This window comes from Stegostoma tigrinum, chromosome 12 (assembly GCF_030684315.1).
Source record: "Stegostoma tigrinum isolate sSteTig4 chromosome 12, sSteTig4.hap1, whole genome shotgun sequence".
NCBI classification, from domain to species: Eukaryota; Metazoa; Chordata; class Chondrichthyes; order Orectolobiformes; family Stegostomatidae; genus Stegostoma; species Stegostoma tigrinum.
The window spans coordinates 1,661,130-1,677,240 of NC_081365.1; the positions used below are offsets into that span (position 1 = coordinate 1,661,130).

At 49.9% G+C, this 16,111-nt stretch overlaps 1 protein-coding gene across 2 annotated transcripts in view; it reads left to right on the forward strand.

The window, feature by feature from the left end:
* Window positions 1-16,111, forward strand: part of trappc10 (trafficking protein particle complex subunit 10) — a 124,562-nt gene that overhangs the window by 27,576 nt on the left and 80,875 nt on the right. For both annotated transcript variants that reach the window (XM_059650076.1, XM_059650075.1), the window contains exons 8-14: window positions 1,050-1,196; window positions 1,659-1,773; window positions 6,073-6,149; window positions 6,459-6,550; window positions 7,345-7,485; window positions 11,038-11,150; window positions 11,321-11,835. In XM_059650076.1, coding sequence (XP_059506059.1) covers window positions 1,050-1,196; window positions 1,659-1,773; window positions 6,073-6,149; window positions 6,459-6,550; window positions 7,345-7,485; window positions 11,038-11,150; window positions 11,321-11,835 — 1,200 coding nt within the window. The remainder of the gene's footprint in view (window positions 1-1,049; window positions 1,197-1,658; window positions 1,774-6,072; window positions 6,150-6,458; window positions 6,551-7,344; window positions 7,486-11,037; window positions 11,151-11,320; window positions 11,836-16,111) is intronic.

Below are 16,111 nucleotides of genomic sequence, written 5' to 3' on the forward strand. Positions count from 1 at the left end.
ATGTTTCTGCAATAGCAATGTCCCATGTTCCCAGTCACGCCCTGAGCTTGAGACAAAAAAAAACTGCAGATGCTGGAATCCAAGGTAGACAAGCAGGCGGCTGGAAGAACACAGCAGGCCAGGAAGCATCTGGAGCAGAGGAGCAGTCAATGTTTTGGCTAATATTCTTCTTCATGCCCTGAGTTTGTCTCCCTTATCTCCTAAGACCCCTTCCATCGGAATAAAAGAAGTTTAATTCTTCAGTTACCTCATTCTCTGCCTTGCTGTTGCCTGCCTTTTCTAATTAACTTTCTGTCTTTAACTTCTCAACCATCCTCCTCTGTCTTTCTGTTGTCACTGCTTCTTGGGATCTGCAACACCCCACATTCCAACACATGCACACACATCCAAATAGCACCAGTACGTCGCCCTACCTCGATGTTAGTGCCCTTCCAGTTCAGGTGAAACATTCCCTTTTGAACAAGTCTTTTCTGCCCCAAAAGAGATCCCAGTAATCCAAAATGTGAACCGTTGTCCATTACACTAGTTCTACTGTCATTGATTTATCTGCCCTATTTTATTCCTACTGTCAGTAGCACATGGTGCCAGGTGTAATCCAGAGATTACTACCTTTTGAGGCCCTGCTTTTTAATCTCCTGCCTAATTTCCTATAATCACCCTGCAAAGTCTCAACCCTTTCCCTCACTATGTCATTCTGGCCAATGTGTACAACAGCCTCCGGCTTCTCACTCTCCCCTTTGACAATATGCTTCAACTGCTTTGAGATGCCTTTGTTTAAAGTGATTGGCAAAATTAAACGGGACTCATTTTGTTTCCAGTGAGTAGTTCTGATCAGGCAAGTTCTGCCTGATCACATAGTGGAAGCAGGTTCAGTCTTGTCTTTCTAGAAGGAATTTTGTTATTGTCTGATTAGATAAAATGCGATGGGAATTGAGGGCAATGACGAGAACATGAAAGGGTGGGACTGAACGTAGTTACAATGGATGGAGTGGCCTGTTCCTTGATGGTGAACTTTCTGAGACCCTGTGACTTGTTGGTTCCCTGTCCAGGTCTCTGTTCCAGTTGGAGCCCTGGATTGCTGGGTCTTCTTGAGCTGCCTTGAGGTCCTGCAGAGAATTGAAGGCTGTTGTGATCAAGCCCAGTTGGAGAATAATTATTGCCACACTGTCGGACTTTGGAGTTATGCTACAGAAAAGGTACTTCAATGTCTTGGTAGCTGAGTCATGCTGTGATCAGAACGCCTTATCTGGTTGGGGTTATAAGCACATTCTAGAGCCATGAGGTGGTTGTGGAAGTGATGGCCTGGGGATAGGAGGGATGTGCTGGGAATTAGTCGTTGCCTGAGGTGAGTCTGTACCCTGTCTGAGTGAGCCAGGGCAGTCTCCAGCTGGGTGACCATCTCAGCTTCTCCCTTGCTGCTGAGTGATGGATCATCGATCTGATATTGCCCCGTGGCATCTCAATGTGAGCTGATATAGTGCAGCGTTTACCCCCTAATGGACTGGGAGGGAGTTCTGTTCAAAGGCCTCTTGGGATCCATCTGTTTCTAATGTTCTGGGAGCACAAGGTCGGTGGCTAGTTTACGCAGACATGCTGTGTGTATGTGACATTACACTAACCTAGTCTACAATAAACCTTGTGCTCTGTAAATCCATCAGCTGCAATCCTTGGGTTACCTGTGTGGTCTGATCTCGGAGAAAGGACCAAATTCTGAAGAGCTGAACAGGACGGTGGACGTTTTGGCAGGACTGGGAGCTGAGCACCCTGAAACCGGTAAATAGCTCCCTGCAATGTTTTCTTTCTCTCTCTCTCTCTCTCTCTCTCTCTCTCTCTCTCTCTCTCTCTCTCTCTCTCTGTTTGTGTATGCATTTGGTTCATACAAAGTGATGAATTTCACTTGGAGTTGTTTTGATGTGAGTGGGGGCTAACTGAGAGGGTGCTGCCTGGGAATGAGTGCTGGATTCAGCAGTAACATCGAGTGAGCAGACAGCCCTACCTATGGGTGTTGAAAAGATGTATCAAATTGTGGGGAAGACAGGGGTGGGGATCCCTCATCTGAGACAGAAATAAAGATTTTTGTTTTTCTCTGAGGATCTTGATTCTTTGCAACAGTGGCAAGGCCCCATTGTTTATTTGTAAGGCTGAGGTAGATAGACCCTTGCTAGACAAGAGTGTGTTGGAAGGTATTCAGGGTTAGGTGGGAGTGTGGGTTTGAGGTTACAGTAAGATTAGCCACAATCTTATGAACTGGCAGAACAAGCTTGAGGGGCTGAATAGCCTGTTCCTGCTCCTTCTCCTTGTTCACTTCTTTGTAAGTTTGCTGTAACACTGGGATTGTCTCTATATGTCTCTCGCTCTTCACTGCCAGTTGTCTCTGGGAGGATTGTTGGGCTGTACGCTGTGTGCTGCAGTGGTCTCTTGTGGGGACACTCGGTAATGCATCACTATTACTCAATGAATGTGAGAGATAGTAGGAACTGCTGATGCTGGAGGATCTGAGATAACAAGATTTAGAGCTGGATGAACACAGCAGGCCAAGCAGCATCAGAGAAGCGGGAAGGCTGAAGTTTCGGGTCTGGACCTTTTTTTCAGAAATGGGGGAGGGGAAGAGAGAGGGAGGCAGATGGAAGACGGATAAAGGAGCAGATAGGTGGAGAGGAGACAGACCGGTCAAAGAGGCGGTTGTGGACCCCGTAAAGGTGAGTGTAGGTGGGGAGGTAAGGAGAGGGTAGGTCAGTCCAGGGAGGACAGACCGGTCAAGGGGTTGGGATGAGGCTGGTAGGTATGAGATGGGTGTGGGACTTGAGGTGGGAGGAGGAGATAGGTGGGAGGAAGGACAGGTTAGGCAGGCAAGGGCGAGCTGGGCTGGTTTTGGGATGTGGTGGGGGAAGGGGAGATTTTGAAGCCTGTGAAGTCCACATTGATACCATTGGGCTGCAGGGTTCCCAAGCGGAATATGAGATGGTTTTCCTGAACTTTTGGGTGGCATCATTGTGGCACTGCAGGAGGCTGAGGATGGACATGTTGTCCAAGGAATGGGAGGGGGGAGTGGAAATGGTTTGTGACTTGGAGGTGCCGTTATTTATTGCGAACCGAGCATAAGCAGTCTCCAAGCCTCCGCTTGGTTTTCCCGATGTAGAGGAGGCCACAACGGGAACAGCAGATACAGTATACCACATTGGCAGGTGTGCAGGTGAACATCTGCATGATGTGGAAGGCCTTCTTGCAGCCTAGACTGTGGTTGAAAGGGGAGGTGTGGGGGCAAGTGTAGCACTTCCTGCTGTTGCAGGGAAAAGTGCTGGGTGTGGTGGGGCTGGAGGGGAGTGTGGAGCGGACAAGGGAGTCACAGAGAGAGTGGTCCCTCCAGAAAGCAGCTAAGGGTGGGGATGGAAAAATGTCTTTGGAGGGATCAGATTGCAGATGGTCGAAGTGTCGGAGGATGATGCGTTGGATCCGGAGGTTGGTGGGGTGGTATGTGAGGACGAGGGGGATTCTGTTTTGGTTGTTATTGTGGGGAAGGGATGTGAGGGATGAATTGTGGGAAATGTGAGAGACATGGTCAAGGGTGTTTTTGACCACTGTGGAGGGGAAGTTGCAGTCCTTGAAAAACAAGGACATTTGGGATGTCTGGGAGTGGAATGCCTTCTCCCAGGAGCAGATGTGACGGAGGCAGAGGAATTTGGAATAGAGGATGGCATTTTGCAGGAAGGTGGGTGGGAGGAGGTGTATTCTTGGTAGCTGTGGGAGTTGATAGGTATGAAATAGGTTCAGAGATAGTAAGCACTGCAGATGCTGGAGAATCTGAGATAACAAGGTGTAGAGTTGGATGAACACAGCAGGCCAAGCAGCATCAGAGGGGCAGGAAGACTGACGCTTCGGGCCTAGACTGAAACATCAGCCTTCATGCTCCTTGGCCTCCTGTGTTCATCCAACTCTACACCTCGTTATCTTAGGTTTGAAATAGGTATTGGTTTCCAGGTGATGCCAGAGATGGAAACAGAGGGGTACCGGAAGAGGAGAGAGGTACCGGAGATGGTCCAGGTGAACTGAAGGTTGGGGTGGAAGGTGTTAGTGAAGTGGACGAACTGTTTGAGCTCCTTGTGGGAGCACGAGGCGGTGCCGATACAGTCATCGATGTAACGGAGGAAGAAGTGGGGTTTAGGGCCAGTGTAGCTTCGGAAGAGGGATTGTTCCACTTATCCTACAAAGATTCCTCCCACTTCCTACAGACAAAAGGGGTGGCCATGGGAACCTGCAAAAGCCCAAGCTATGCCTGTCTCTTTGTAGGATACAAAGCTCCTGCTCCTCTGATGCTGCTTGGCCTGCTGTGTTCATCCAGCTCTACACCTTGTTATCTCAATGATTGTGACTGCTGTAGAGGTAAGTTGCACACCATCAAAATTCAGCACGCCTTTCAGACTTACCCCCTGAGCAAACATCCAGCACCTACAGACAAAGTGGAACAAAGAGCTGCAGATTCTGGAGGTCTGAAACAAAAGCAGAAATCACTGGCAGCGTCAGTGGAGAAAACAGAATTAATATTTCAAGTCTGATAACTCTTTCTTTATTAGAACCTACAGACAAGTCTTGACCCCACTGCAGTACAGTGTTTGGCATTAACACCCAGAGGCAATAAAATTCATATGCACTCCATTTTAGATCAACAATCCTCTGGTGCTGGTATGGAAAACTCTAATTCGATCCTTTCCTTGTTAAAACTGAATTGATTGTCGTGGACTTACCTGACCCCACTTTGAGGTGACTGTAGTGTCACGTCCACTCTACATCAGATTTACAAGCCATCCTCTACATCTACATTTCTGCACTCAAGACAATTTGCCTGTCCTTGAACATTGTTGAAACAAAACTTATATCAGCCCAGACCTGGTCATGCTCATATTCTACCTCCCACAGTCATTAACTGAGGAACTTTGGAATATGTTGGTCTTCTCAGACCTTGGCAACATTGTGTCTGAACAAAGCTACCACTGATGAGGGTATCCAACGCTGGACCAGCTGAGGCACTTCAATCTTTTACAAGCTACGGCTGAGAGTGTTTGGTAACAAATACCTCCATAAGTCAACAACAGTCCTCATGTACAGAGCAGTGGTCATCGCTACACACTGTACTGTAGTAGGACCTGCTCTGTCTGTGACACAAGATCATTAGAGAAGCGTGTCTCTTGCATCTTACAGATTCAGTGGGAAGACCATTTAACAAATGTTAGTATTCTTCTTGAGGCCAGTTCCACAAGCATACAGGGAAAACTCCTGCAAAATCAACTTGGAGAGGCTGACACTGTGTACTCATAGTCTGAAACACTGTCTCTCGGTTTCTCAGTCCTTACGTGGCCAAAGAAAATGCACAAAGATTTTCTGAAGCTTTCCCCGAAGTTCAGCAGCTTTGAAGTTGAAGTCAGAGGATCTTGTTCCCAGTTGTCCAAAATATCGGCAACTTGTCCATCAAGCTGTTTTGTGCTTTGAGTCTAAAAGCCTTAACGATGAGGCAGAGACAGGAAGACAAGAAAGCGAATCCTGCCCTCTGCCTCTCACTGCCTCATAGATCCTCGTGTTTGGATCAACCTGTTCTGTCATGTGAAGACCCATGAGAGAAACATGACTCATCGTAGATGTAATTCTTCAATTGAGGGACAATGAGATGACCGCTGCTGCAGGTCACCTTGTGTCTTCTAGCATTTATCCAAGTATGATAATGTCCAGCTGTGTATCATGAATGCTTATTCTGTAGGGAATGCAGCAACTTGTGGATTTATACAGGGCTTTCAGTATCCTGTATGTTCCAGGCAGAGTCAGCTATATCAGAGATATAATGTGGCTGCAAGGCATCTTGATGAGATGGGAGCAGCTGAGATTAAAGGGGTTCAGAAATCAGCATCAAGGCGATGGGAGGTTGTGCGAACCAAAGGGATAGATAGAGAAGCTGTGGGGCAGACGGCTCACCAGACGATTATGTTGATCTGTGTAAACTGTAAACATTTAGATGCAACTGCTGGTCTTTTACTACTTCAATATAAATGAAAGACTGATATCACCTCCTGTGCTCTTTTTCAGCAAACAGCCCACAGAGTCCATATAAGACCCTGAATGAAGCACTGTCATCTGTTCAGGCTTTTGAAAAGCATTACTTGGTGAGAATGCTCTTGCAAAGTAGGCCCTAGTAAGATTAGGTGTGGGTGGGTGTGTTTGAGTGTGGGTGTAGGGAGAGCAGGAAGAGAATCCTGCCTGTGATCCTGCACACTGTGCAATTGAGCGTCAGTGGTGGAGGGAGTGGATGTGGTGCCAATCAAGGGGTTGCTTTGGTGTCAAGCTTCTTGTGTGTTGTTGTGGTCCCCTCGCCCAGGCAAGTGGGGAGTATTCCGTCGCACTCCTGACTCGTGCCTGACATGTGGCCATGCTGTTTCTTGATTCACTAATCTCACTGTGTCTTCAATTTCTAGGAGCTTTCACTTACTGCCTTCAACATGTACAAAACCATTGGACAAATACGCTCAGCTCAGCTGCTAGGGAAGGATCTTGCTGATTTCTACATGTACGTAAATGAAATGTTCTAGAACAAGCCATTCCAATGCGTGATGGGCTTTGGCTCCTGCAGTTGTCTCTGTGACCGAGTGGAGCAGAGTGACAGAATAACAGTCTCATTGTATCAGGAAGTGGCATGTTGTGGTGTGAGTGCTTGAGACTGAATAGAGAATGAATGGCTGGCTTTTCCAAAGAGAGACCTCCATCACAGCTCTCCCCCAGCTCCCAGCCCCACCGCGGGAAAGTTAAACCTCCAAAATAAAACAAAACTTTGGATGCTAAAAATCTAAAACAAAAAATGAAAATCACTGGAGAAAGTCAGTAGCATGTGCGGAGAGAAAGCAGAGTTAACATTTGGATCCACTGACCCTTGCACAGACCCTTCCTTGAGTCATTGAACATGAAACGTTACCTCTGTTTCCTTCCAAAGTAAGTTAACCCTCCATGGGCTGCCTGCATTCCCCTGATGGTAAAGACAGTGAGATCAGAGAGCCACAATCACAAAGACTTGGCCTGTTTACCCTGAACTTACCCCAGAAATCATTGTGTTACACCTAGGATCACTCCCGTGCTAGTCCTGCCCACCCGGGATCACCCCATGCTAGTCCGACATGATTCTCCAGGAGCCTCTCGGAGCTAGTGTAAACTGTCCTGGAATGGGGAGGGGGGCGGAGAGAGGTTAACACAACTGGGGGCATGAGCCAAATTTCTGAAATCCAGTTCTGCGATAAAAGCAATTTCCTGCTTGACCTTCTTGGTTTAATGGTCTGGAATCAGATTGTTTGTTTGTTTTTCTAACATTAGGCATAAAGGGGAGCCTCAGAAAGCATCCTTGTATCTCCAGGAGGCACTGAAGACGTACCAGACTGAAGGCTGGACCTTGCTAACTGCCCACACCAGGAAACAACTGGCAGAATGTCAGAAACAGCTTCAGCAGACCCAAAAGTATCCTTCTGCACACATAGCTGCCTCAGGGACATTCCCCCACTCTCAGCACATAACCACACCCAGCTATCCCTCAGCACCCTCCTCTCTCAGCTCATCCACTCCTTCTAAATTACCCTCCCCTCCAACCCAACCAAACTCCCCTGCTGGCCCTCAGAGGCATGAAGCCCTGGCTAAGATATTAAATACTTCACTGGCCACAGGTGAAGTGTCAGATAGCTTATGTTCAAGAAGGATTTGGTGATATATATATATATATATATAAATAAATGACTTGGATGAAAACGTAGGTGGGTGAATCAGTAAGTTTGCAGATGACGCAAGATCCGTGGAGTTGTGGATTGTGTGGAAGGTTGTCAAAGGATCCACTGGGATATTGATCAGTTGTAGATATGGGCAGAGAAATGGCAGATGGAGTTTAATCCAGGTAAGTGTGAAGGTGCTGCTCTTTGGGAGATCAAACGTTAAGGGAAAGTATACAGTTAATGGCAGGACCCTGAACAGCACGAATGTACAACGGAATCTTGGCATTCAGGGAGGTAGCTCCCTGAAACTGTAAAGAAGGTGTATGGCATGCTTGTCTTTATTGGTCGGGGAATTGAGTACAAGAGTCAGGATGTCTTGTTGCAGCTTTATAAGACTTTGACCAGGCTACACTTAGAGTATTGCGTTTAACTCTGGTCACCACATTACAGGAAAGATGTGGAGGCTTTGGAGAGGGTGCAGAAGAGATTTGCTAGGATAGAGGGTATGAACTATAAGGAGAGGCTTAAAAAAAACTCAGGTTATTTTGTCTGGAGCAGCGGAGGTGAGCGGAGACTTGATAGAAGTCAATACAATTATGAGATGCAGAGATAGGATTGACAGCCAGAATCTTTGTCCCCCCCAGAGTTGAAATGTCTAATACCAAGGGACATGCATTTAAGGAGGTAGAGGGAAGGTCAAAGGAGATGTGATGGGCAAGATTTTTTACACAGAGTGGTAGGAGTGTGGAACATACTAACACAGGGGTAGTGGTGAAAGCAGATACTATATTCTAGATAAGCCCATGGATATGGAAGTAGTGGAGGAAAATAGACCAAGGGGAGGCAGAAGGGATTAGTTCAATTTGGCATCATGGGCTGAAGGTCCCATTCCTTTGCCATACTGTTCTATGTTCTAAGGGCAGCAGGGATAGGCCAGGTAACTGGCTGAAACTCAGCAGCATGTGTGGAGCGAAAGCAGAGTTAATGTTTGGATCCACTGCCCGTTCCATAGACCTTTCATTGACCCATTGAACTTGAAACAATATCTCTGCTTTCTTCCAAAGAAAGTTAACCCTCCATGGGCTGCCTGCATTCCCCTGATGTTAGCCTGACATCAGTGGCCGAGAAATTATTGGAATAAATTCTGATGGACAGGATTAATCGGGGATAGTCAGCATGGCTGTGTTAGAGAGAGATCCTGTCTGACTAATTTAATTCAGGTTTTTGAAAAGGTGACTATATTGATGAAGGTAGTTAGATTGTTGTGGCCTAAATGGACTTCAGTAGGAAAAGGTCCCACGTGGAAGACTGATCCAGAAGATAAGAGCCTATGGGATCCAAGACAAATTGGCAACTGGATCCAAAATTGGCTGCAAACAGGGGACGAAGAGTGTTGGTGGAGGGTTGTTCTTGTGAGTGGAAGCCTGTAGCCAGCAATGTAGCATAGGGATTGGTGCTGGGTCCTTTGCTGTTTGTTATGTACATTAATGATTTGGATGTGAATGTAGAAGGTATAATTAGTAAGTTTGCAGATGACATGATGTTGATAGTGAGGAGGATGGTCTCAGCTGTTAAAGCAATGACAGATTTTAATTCCATCCGGTAAGGATGAGGTAATGCGTTTTGGGAGGTCGACAAGGGAAGGATGTACACAATGAATGTAGGTCCTTCGGAGTACCAAGGAACAAAGGGACTTTGGTGTCCAAGTCCATAGATCCCCGAAGGTATCAGCCAGGTAGACAGGATGGTGATGAAGGCATACAGGATGCTTGTCTTCGTGAGCCAGACGTAGAATAAAGGAACAAGGAAGTAATGTTACACTTGATAAAACATTGGTTAGGCCACAGGTGGAATAATATCTGCAGTTCTGGGTCACCACACAATCAGAAGGATGTTACTGCCCTGGAGAGTGTGCAGAGGAAATACACCGGGATATTGCCTGGGATGGAAAGGCTCCGTAATGAGGAGAGACTGGGTTTGTTTTCCCAGTAGCGGAGGAGGCTGACGGGGTGGGGATCTGATTGAGATATACAAAATAATGAGAGGCACAGATGGGGTTGATCGTGAAGATCTTTTTCCCCGTGGCAAACATGTTTAAGACCGGGGGTATGAGTTTAAGAGTGAGGGTAAGTGGTTTACAGGTTGCCTGAGGAAATTTCTTTTCACTCACAGGGTATTAGAAATTTGGAATGTGCTGCCTGAGAGCGTGGTGGGGGCAGATACCATCACAACATTGAAGTAGCATGTGGATGGGCACTTAATCTGGTTGCCACATTACCAAAAGGATGTGGATGCTTTGGAGATGGTGCAGAGGAGATTCACCAGGATGTTGCCTGGTATGGAGGGCACTAGCTATGAAGAGAGGTTGAGTGGGTTAGGATTATTTTCATTGGAAAGATGGAGGTTGAGGGGGGAACCTTATTGAGGTCTACAAAATCATGAGGGAGTATGGACAGGGTGGATAGCAAGAAGCTTTCCCCCAGAGTGGGGGACTCAGTTAGCAGAGGGATACAAATCCTTGGAAAATAGGCAACAGGTTTACATAGAGGATCTGGATCGGCACGGGCTTGGAGGGCCGAAGGGCTGGTTCCTGTGCTGTAATTTTTTGTTCTTTATTCAAAGGGTAAAGTAGGCCACGTGGTATTTATTGTTTGGCATGGGTTGCTGACTTGGATACTGGCGCTGTGGTACCAGTGGGACTGTGTCCAGATGAACAGAGTGTCAGGGGAAGGCTCCCCAATTAAACAACTGTTTGTCTGACCTCCTCCTTCTGAGTGTCTATTGTTACTGTCTGACCTGCAACAGCAGCTGTGATTGACACATCAGGCCTGGGGCAGGATTAGCTGGATATGTTTATCCAAGACAGAGAGACAGATTTTGATTTAGTAAAGGAATTGGGGTAATGGAGAAAAGGCAGGAAAAAGGATCTGTCAGATCAGCCATGATCCTGTTGAATGGCAGAGCAGACTGAATGAGCTGAACGGTCTACTGATCTGCTCCTACATCTTGTGGTCTAATGGGCAAGGGAGACCAAGATGGGAGTAAGGAGACCCCTGGAGAATATAAACACCAATGTAAACCAGCTGAGCTTAATGATGTGCATGTGTTGTTAATTGTCTGTGTAATTCTAGCAATAATTAACTTGCTGACCAATGGTTTTGACGGAAATGGAACCACAATGTTGCGAGTTTTGTTGAAGTGTGTGATTGTGTTGGTGGTGGAGTTCAGAGAGTGGCTGGGAGCCGCAGGATTTGGATTTTCTGTCATGTGACTCGTTCTGTTACCCTCCCTTAATCCAATTTCACAGCTACCTACAGACTAGCAGCTTGCTGGCTAGTGACAGCAATCTAACAGATATGGAACGTGTCCACTTCTGCCAGGAGATCCTGGATCTGGCTCAGCAGCCAGTTAATGGGCAAGGTGAGGCCAGAAAACATCTATCATCAAAACACGCTGAGAAATCATGCTGACCTGTTTGGTCATGGGAGCCACTGGGTGTGGGTTGTGGGGGGTGGCTCCTGTGTGTGTTTGGTTTGGGGGAAAAGGTTTATTGTATATTGTAACTGCCGTGCTGTGCTCTGTGCTTTTAGGTGACCGCTTGGTGCTGCCAATGGATGGGTTTGTCCAACTGCAGAGGTTATGCTTCAATCCAGCATGTGCTGTGGTGCACGTGGGAGGATACTTGGACATTGAGCTGACTGTGAACAGCCTCATGCCTCTCCCCATGCACCTCAATCAATTCTCCATTCACCTGCACCTCACTGTGAGCAAAGACCCGTCCAAGAGAAGTAGTGAATTTGGGGGCCGCAGTCGGAATGCAAGTGGGGTCTTCGTGTTCCCAAGCGAGCCGAGTGGCAGCACTTTGCCCCGGAACAGCCAGCCTTCTGTGGAGCTGTATGAGCTTTATGACCGCAGTCTGTCAGACAGCACACTCAACTCCAGCGGCATCATCTGCAAGAACATGCACCTTCTGCTGCGGCGGCAGGAGAGCAGCAGTTCCCTCGAGCGACCCTCTGAACTGCCTCTGGACGATACTGCACACACTTTACGCACCAGCAATATCCTGCTGCAGCCAGGAGCCAACATCATACACTTCAACACGCAGGCCAGTGCTTTTCCAGCTGAGTTTACAACAACTCAGCATTTCTATTTGTAAAACACTGTCAGGGAGGAGCTGGGCTGGGGGACATTGGGTGTGGGAGAGTTAGTTGAGATGGGAGGTGCCTGAAGAAATAGACAGAGAACCGAAGGAGGATCATTGTGATTGAAAATGGGGAAAATGCGGACGTCCATCTGAAATCAAAATGAGAGGTAGAGGGGAAGGAGCAATGAGGGAGGAACCAGAGATGAGTCAGCAATCAGCAGTAATTATGGATCAGTGACTTGTTAGGGGGCAATTTATGGGTATCGCAACCATCAAGAGGGTGACGAGAGCAATCAGCATGAGGAAGCCTGTACCTCCAGTGGGGGTCAGTGTGTGTGTGTTTGTGTGTATGTGTGTGTGTGCCCCATAGAGGGAGTGTGTGTGTGTGAGAGACCCCGTACCCCAGTGTGTGTGTGAGAGACCCCGTACCCCAGTGTGTGTGTGAGAGACCCCGTACCCCAGTGTGTGTGTGTGTGTGTGTGTGAGACCCCGTACCCCAGTGTGTGTGTGTGTGTGTGTGTGTGTGTGTGTGTGTGTGTGTGTGTGTGAGACCCCGTACCCCAGTGTGTGTGTGTGTGTGTGAGACCCCGTACCCCTGTGTGTGTGTGTGAGACCCCGTACCCCAGTGTGTGTGTGTGTGTGTGTGTGTGAGACCCCGTACCCCAGTGTGTGTGTGTGAGACCCCGTACCCCAGTGTGTGTGTGTGTGTGTGTGTGTGTGTTTGAGACCCCGTACCCCTGTGTGTGTGTGTGAGACCCCGTACCCCAGTGTGTGTGTGTGTGTGTGTGTGTGTGTGAGACCCCGTACCCCAGTGTGTGTGTGTGTGAGACCCCGTACCCCAGTGTGTGTGTGTGTGTGAGACCCCGTACCCCAGTGTGTGTGTGTGTGTGTGTGTGTGTGTGTGTGTGTGTGTGTGAGAGACCCCGTACCCCAGTGTGTGTGTGTGTGAGACCCCGTACCCCAGTGTGTGTGTGTGTGAGACCCCGTACCCCAGTGTGTGTGTGTGAGACCCCGTACCCCAGTGTGTGTGTGTGTGTGTGTGTGTGTTTGAGACCCCGTACCCCTGTGTGTGTGTGAGACCCCGTACCCCGTACCCCTGTGTGTGTGTGTGTGTGTGTGAGACCCCGTACCCCAGTGTGTGTGTGTGTGTGTGTGTGTGTGTGTGTGTGTGTGTGTGTGTGAGACCCCGTACCCCAGTGTGTGTGTGTGTGTGTGTGTGTGTGAGAGACCCCGTACCCCTGTGTGTGTGTGTGTGTGAGACCCCGTACCCCAGTGTGTGTGTGTGTGTGTGTGAGACCCCGTACCCCAGTGTGTGTGTGTGTGTGTGTGTGAGACCCCGTACCCCAGTGTGTGTGTGTGTGTGTGTGTGACCCCGTACCCCAGTGTGTGTGTGTGTGACCCCGTACCCCAGTGTGTGTGTGTGTGTGACCCCGTACCCCAGTGTGTGTGTGTGTGTGTGACCCCGTACCCCAGTGTGTGTGTGTGACCCCGTACCCCAGTGTGTGTGTGTGTGAGACCCCGTACCCCAGTGTGTGTGTGAGACCCCGTACCCCAGTGTGTGTGTGAGACCCCGTACCCCAGTGTGTGTGTGTGTGTGTGTGTGTGTGACCCCGTACCCCAGTGTGTGTGTGTGTGTGTGTGTGAGACCCCGTACCCCAGTGTGTGTGTGTGTGTGTGTGTGAGACCCCGTACCCCAGTGTGTGTGTGTGTGTGTGTGTGTGTGTGTGAGACCCCGTACCCCAGTGTGTGTGTGTGTGTGTGTGTGTGTGAGACCCCGTACCCCAGTGTGTGTGTGTGTGTGTGTGTGTGTGTGTGAGACCCCGTACCCCAGTGTGTGTGTGTGTGTGTGTGTGTGAGACCCCGTACCCCAGTGTGTGTGTGTGTGTGTGTGTGTGTGAGACCCCGTACCCCAGTGTGTGTGTGTGTGTGTGTGTGTGAGACCCCGTACCCCAGTGTGTGTGTGTGTGTGTGTGTGAGACCCCGTACCCCAGTGTGTGTGTGTGTGTGTGTGAGACCCCGTACCCCAGTGTGTGTGTGTGTGTGTGTGAGACCCCGTACCCCAGTGTGTGTGTGAGACCCCGTACCCCAGTGTGTGTGTGTGTGTGTGTGAGACCCCGTACCCCAGTGTGTGTGTGTGTGTGTGTGAGACCCCGTACCCCAGTGTGTGTGTGAGACCCCGTACCCCAGTGTGTGTGTGAGACCCCGTACCCCAGTGTGTGTGTGAGACCCCGTACCCCAGTGTGTGTGTGTGTGTGTGAGACCCCGTACCCCAGTGTGTGTGTGTGTGTGTGAGACCCCGTACCCCAGTGTGTGTGTGTGTGTGAGACCCCGTACCCCAGTGTGTGTGTGTGTGTGTGTGTGAGACCCCGTACCCCAGTGTGTGTGTGAGACCCCGTACCCCAGTGTGTGTGTGAGACCCCGTACCCCAGTGTGTGTGTGTGTGTGTGTGTGTGTGAGACCCCGTACCCCAGTGTGTGTGTGTGTGTGAGACCCCGTACCCCAGTGTGTGTGTGTGTGTGTGTGTGTGTGAGACCCCGTACCCCAGTGTGTGTGTGTGTGTGTGAGACCCCGTACCCCAGTGTGTGTGTGTGTGTGTGTGTGTGAGACCCCGTACCCCAGTGTGTGTGTGTGTGTGTGAGACCCCGTAACCCAGTGTGTGTGTGTGAGAGACCCCGTACCCCAGTGTGTGTGTGTGTGAGACCCCGTACCCCAGTGTGTGTGTGAGACCCCGTACCCCAGTGTGTGTGTGTGTGTGTGTGTGTGTGTGTGTGTGTGTGTGTGAGACCCCGTACCCCAGTGTGTGTGTGTGTGTGTGTGTGTGAGACCCCGTACCCCAGTGTGTGTGTGTGTGTGTGTGTGTGAGACCCCGTACCCCAGTGTGTGTGTGTGTGTGTGTGTGTGAGACCCCGTACCCCAGTGTGTGTGTGTGTGTGTGTGTGTGAGACCCCGTACCCCAGTGTGTGTGTGTGTGTGTGAGACCCCGTACCCCAGTGTGTGTGTGTGTGTGTGTGAGACCCCGTACCCCAGTGTGTGTGTGTGTGTGTGTGAGACCCCGTACCCCAGTGTGTGTGTGTGTGTGTGTGAGACCCCGTACCCCAGTGTGTGTGTGTGTGTGTGTGTGTGTGTGTGAGACCCCGTACCCCAGTGTGTGTGTGAGACCCCGTACCCCAGTGTGTGTGTGTGTGTGTGTGTGTGTGAGACCCCGTACCCCAGTGTGTGTGTGTGTGTGTGTGTGTGTGTGTGTGTGAGACCCCGTACCCCAGTGTGTGTGTGTGTGTGAGACCCCGTACCCCAGTATGTGTGTGTGTGTGTGAGACCCCGTACCCCAGTGTGTGTGTGTGTGTGTGTGACCCCGTACCCCAGTGTGTGTGTGTGTGTGTGTGCGTGTGAGACCCCGTACCCCAGTGTGTGTGTGTGTGTGTGTGTGTGTGTGTGTGTGTACGTGTGAGACCCCGTACCCCAGTGTGTGTGTGTGTGTGTGTGAGACCCCGTACCCCAGTGTGTGTGTGTGTTTGTGTGTGTGTGTGTGTGTGAGACCCCGTACCCCAGTGTGTGTGTGTGTTTGTGTGTGTGTGTGTGAGACCCCGTACCCCAGTGTGTGTGTGTGTGTGTGTGTGACCCCGTACCCCAGTGTGTGTGTGTGTGTGTGTGTGACCCCGTACCCCAGTGTGTGTGTGTGTGTGTGTGTGTGTGACCCCGTACCCCAGTGTGTGTGTGTGTGTGTGTGTGTGTGACCCCGTACCCCAGTGTGTGTGTGTGTGTGAGACCCCGTACCCCAGTGTGTGTGTGTGTGTGTGTGTGTGACCCCGTACCCCAGTGTGTGTGTGTGTGTGTGTGTGAGACCCCGTACCCCAGTGTGTGTGTGTGCGTGTGAGACCCCGTACCCCAGTGTGTGTGTGTGTGTGTGTGTGTGACCCCGTACCCCAGTGTGTGTGTGTGTGTGTGTGTGTGACCCCGTACCCCAGTGTGTGCGTGTGTGTGTGTGTGTGTGACCCCGTACCCCAGTGTGTGTGTGTGTGTGACCCCGTACCCCAGTGTGTGTGTGTGTGTGTGTGTGTGTGTGTGACCCCGTACCCCAGTGTGTGTGTGTGTGTGTGTGTGTGTGTGTGACCCCGTACCCCAGTGTGTGTGTGTGTGTGTGTGTGTGTGTGTGTGACCCCGTACCCCAGTGTGTGTGTGTGTGTGTGTGTGTGTGTGTGTGTGACCCCGTACCCCTGTGTGTGTGTGTGTGTGTGTG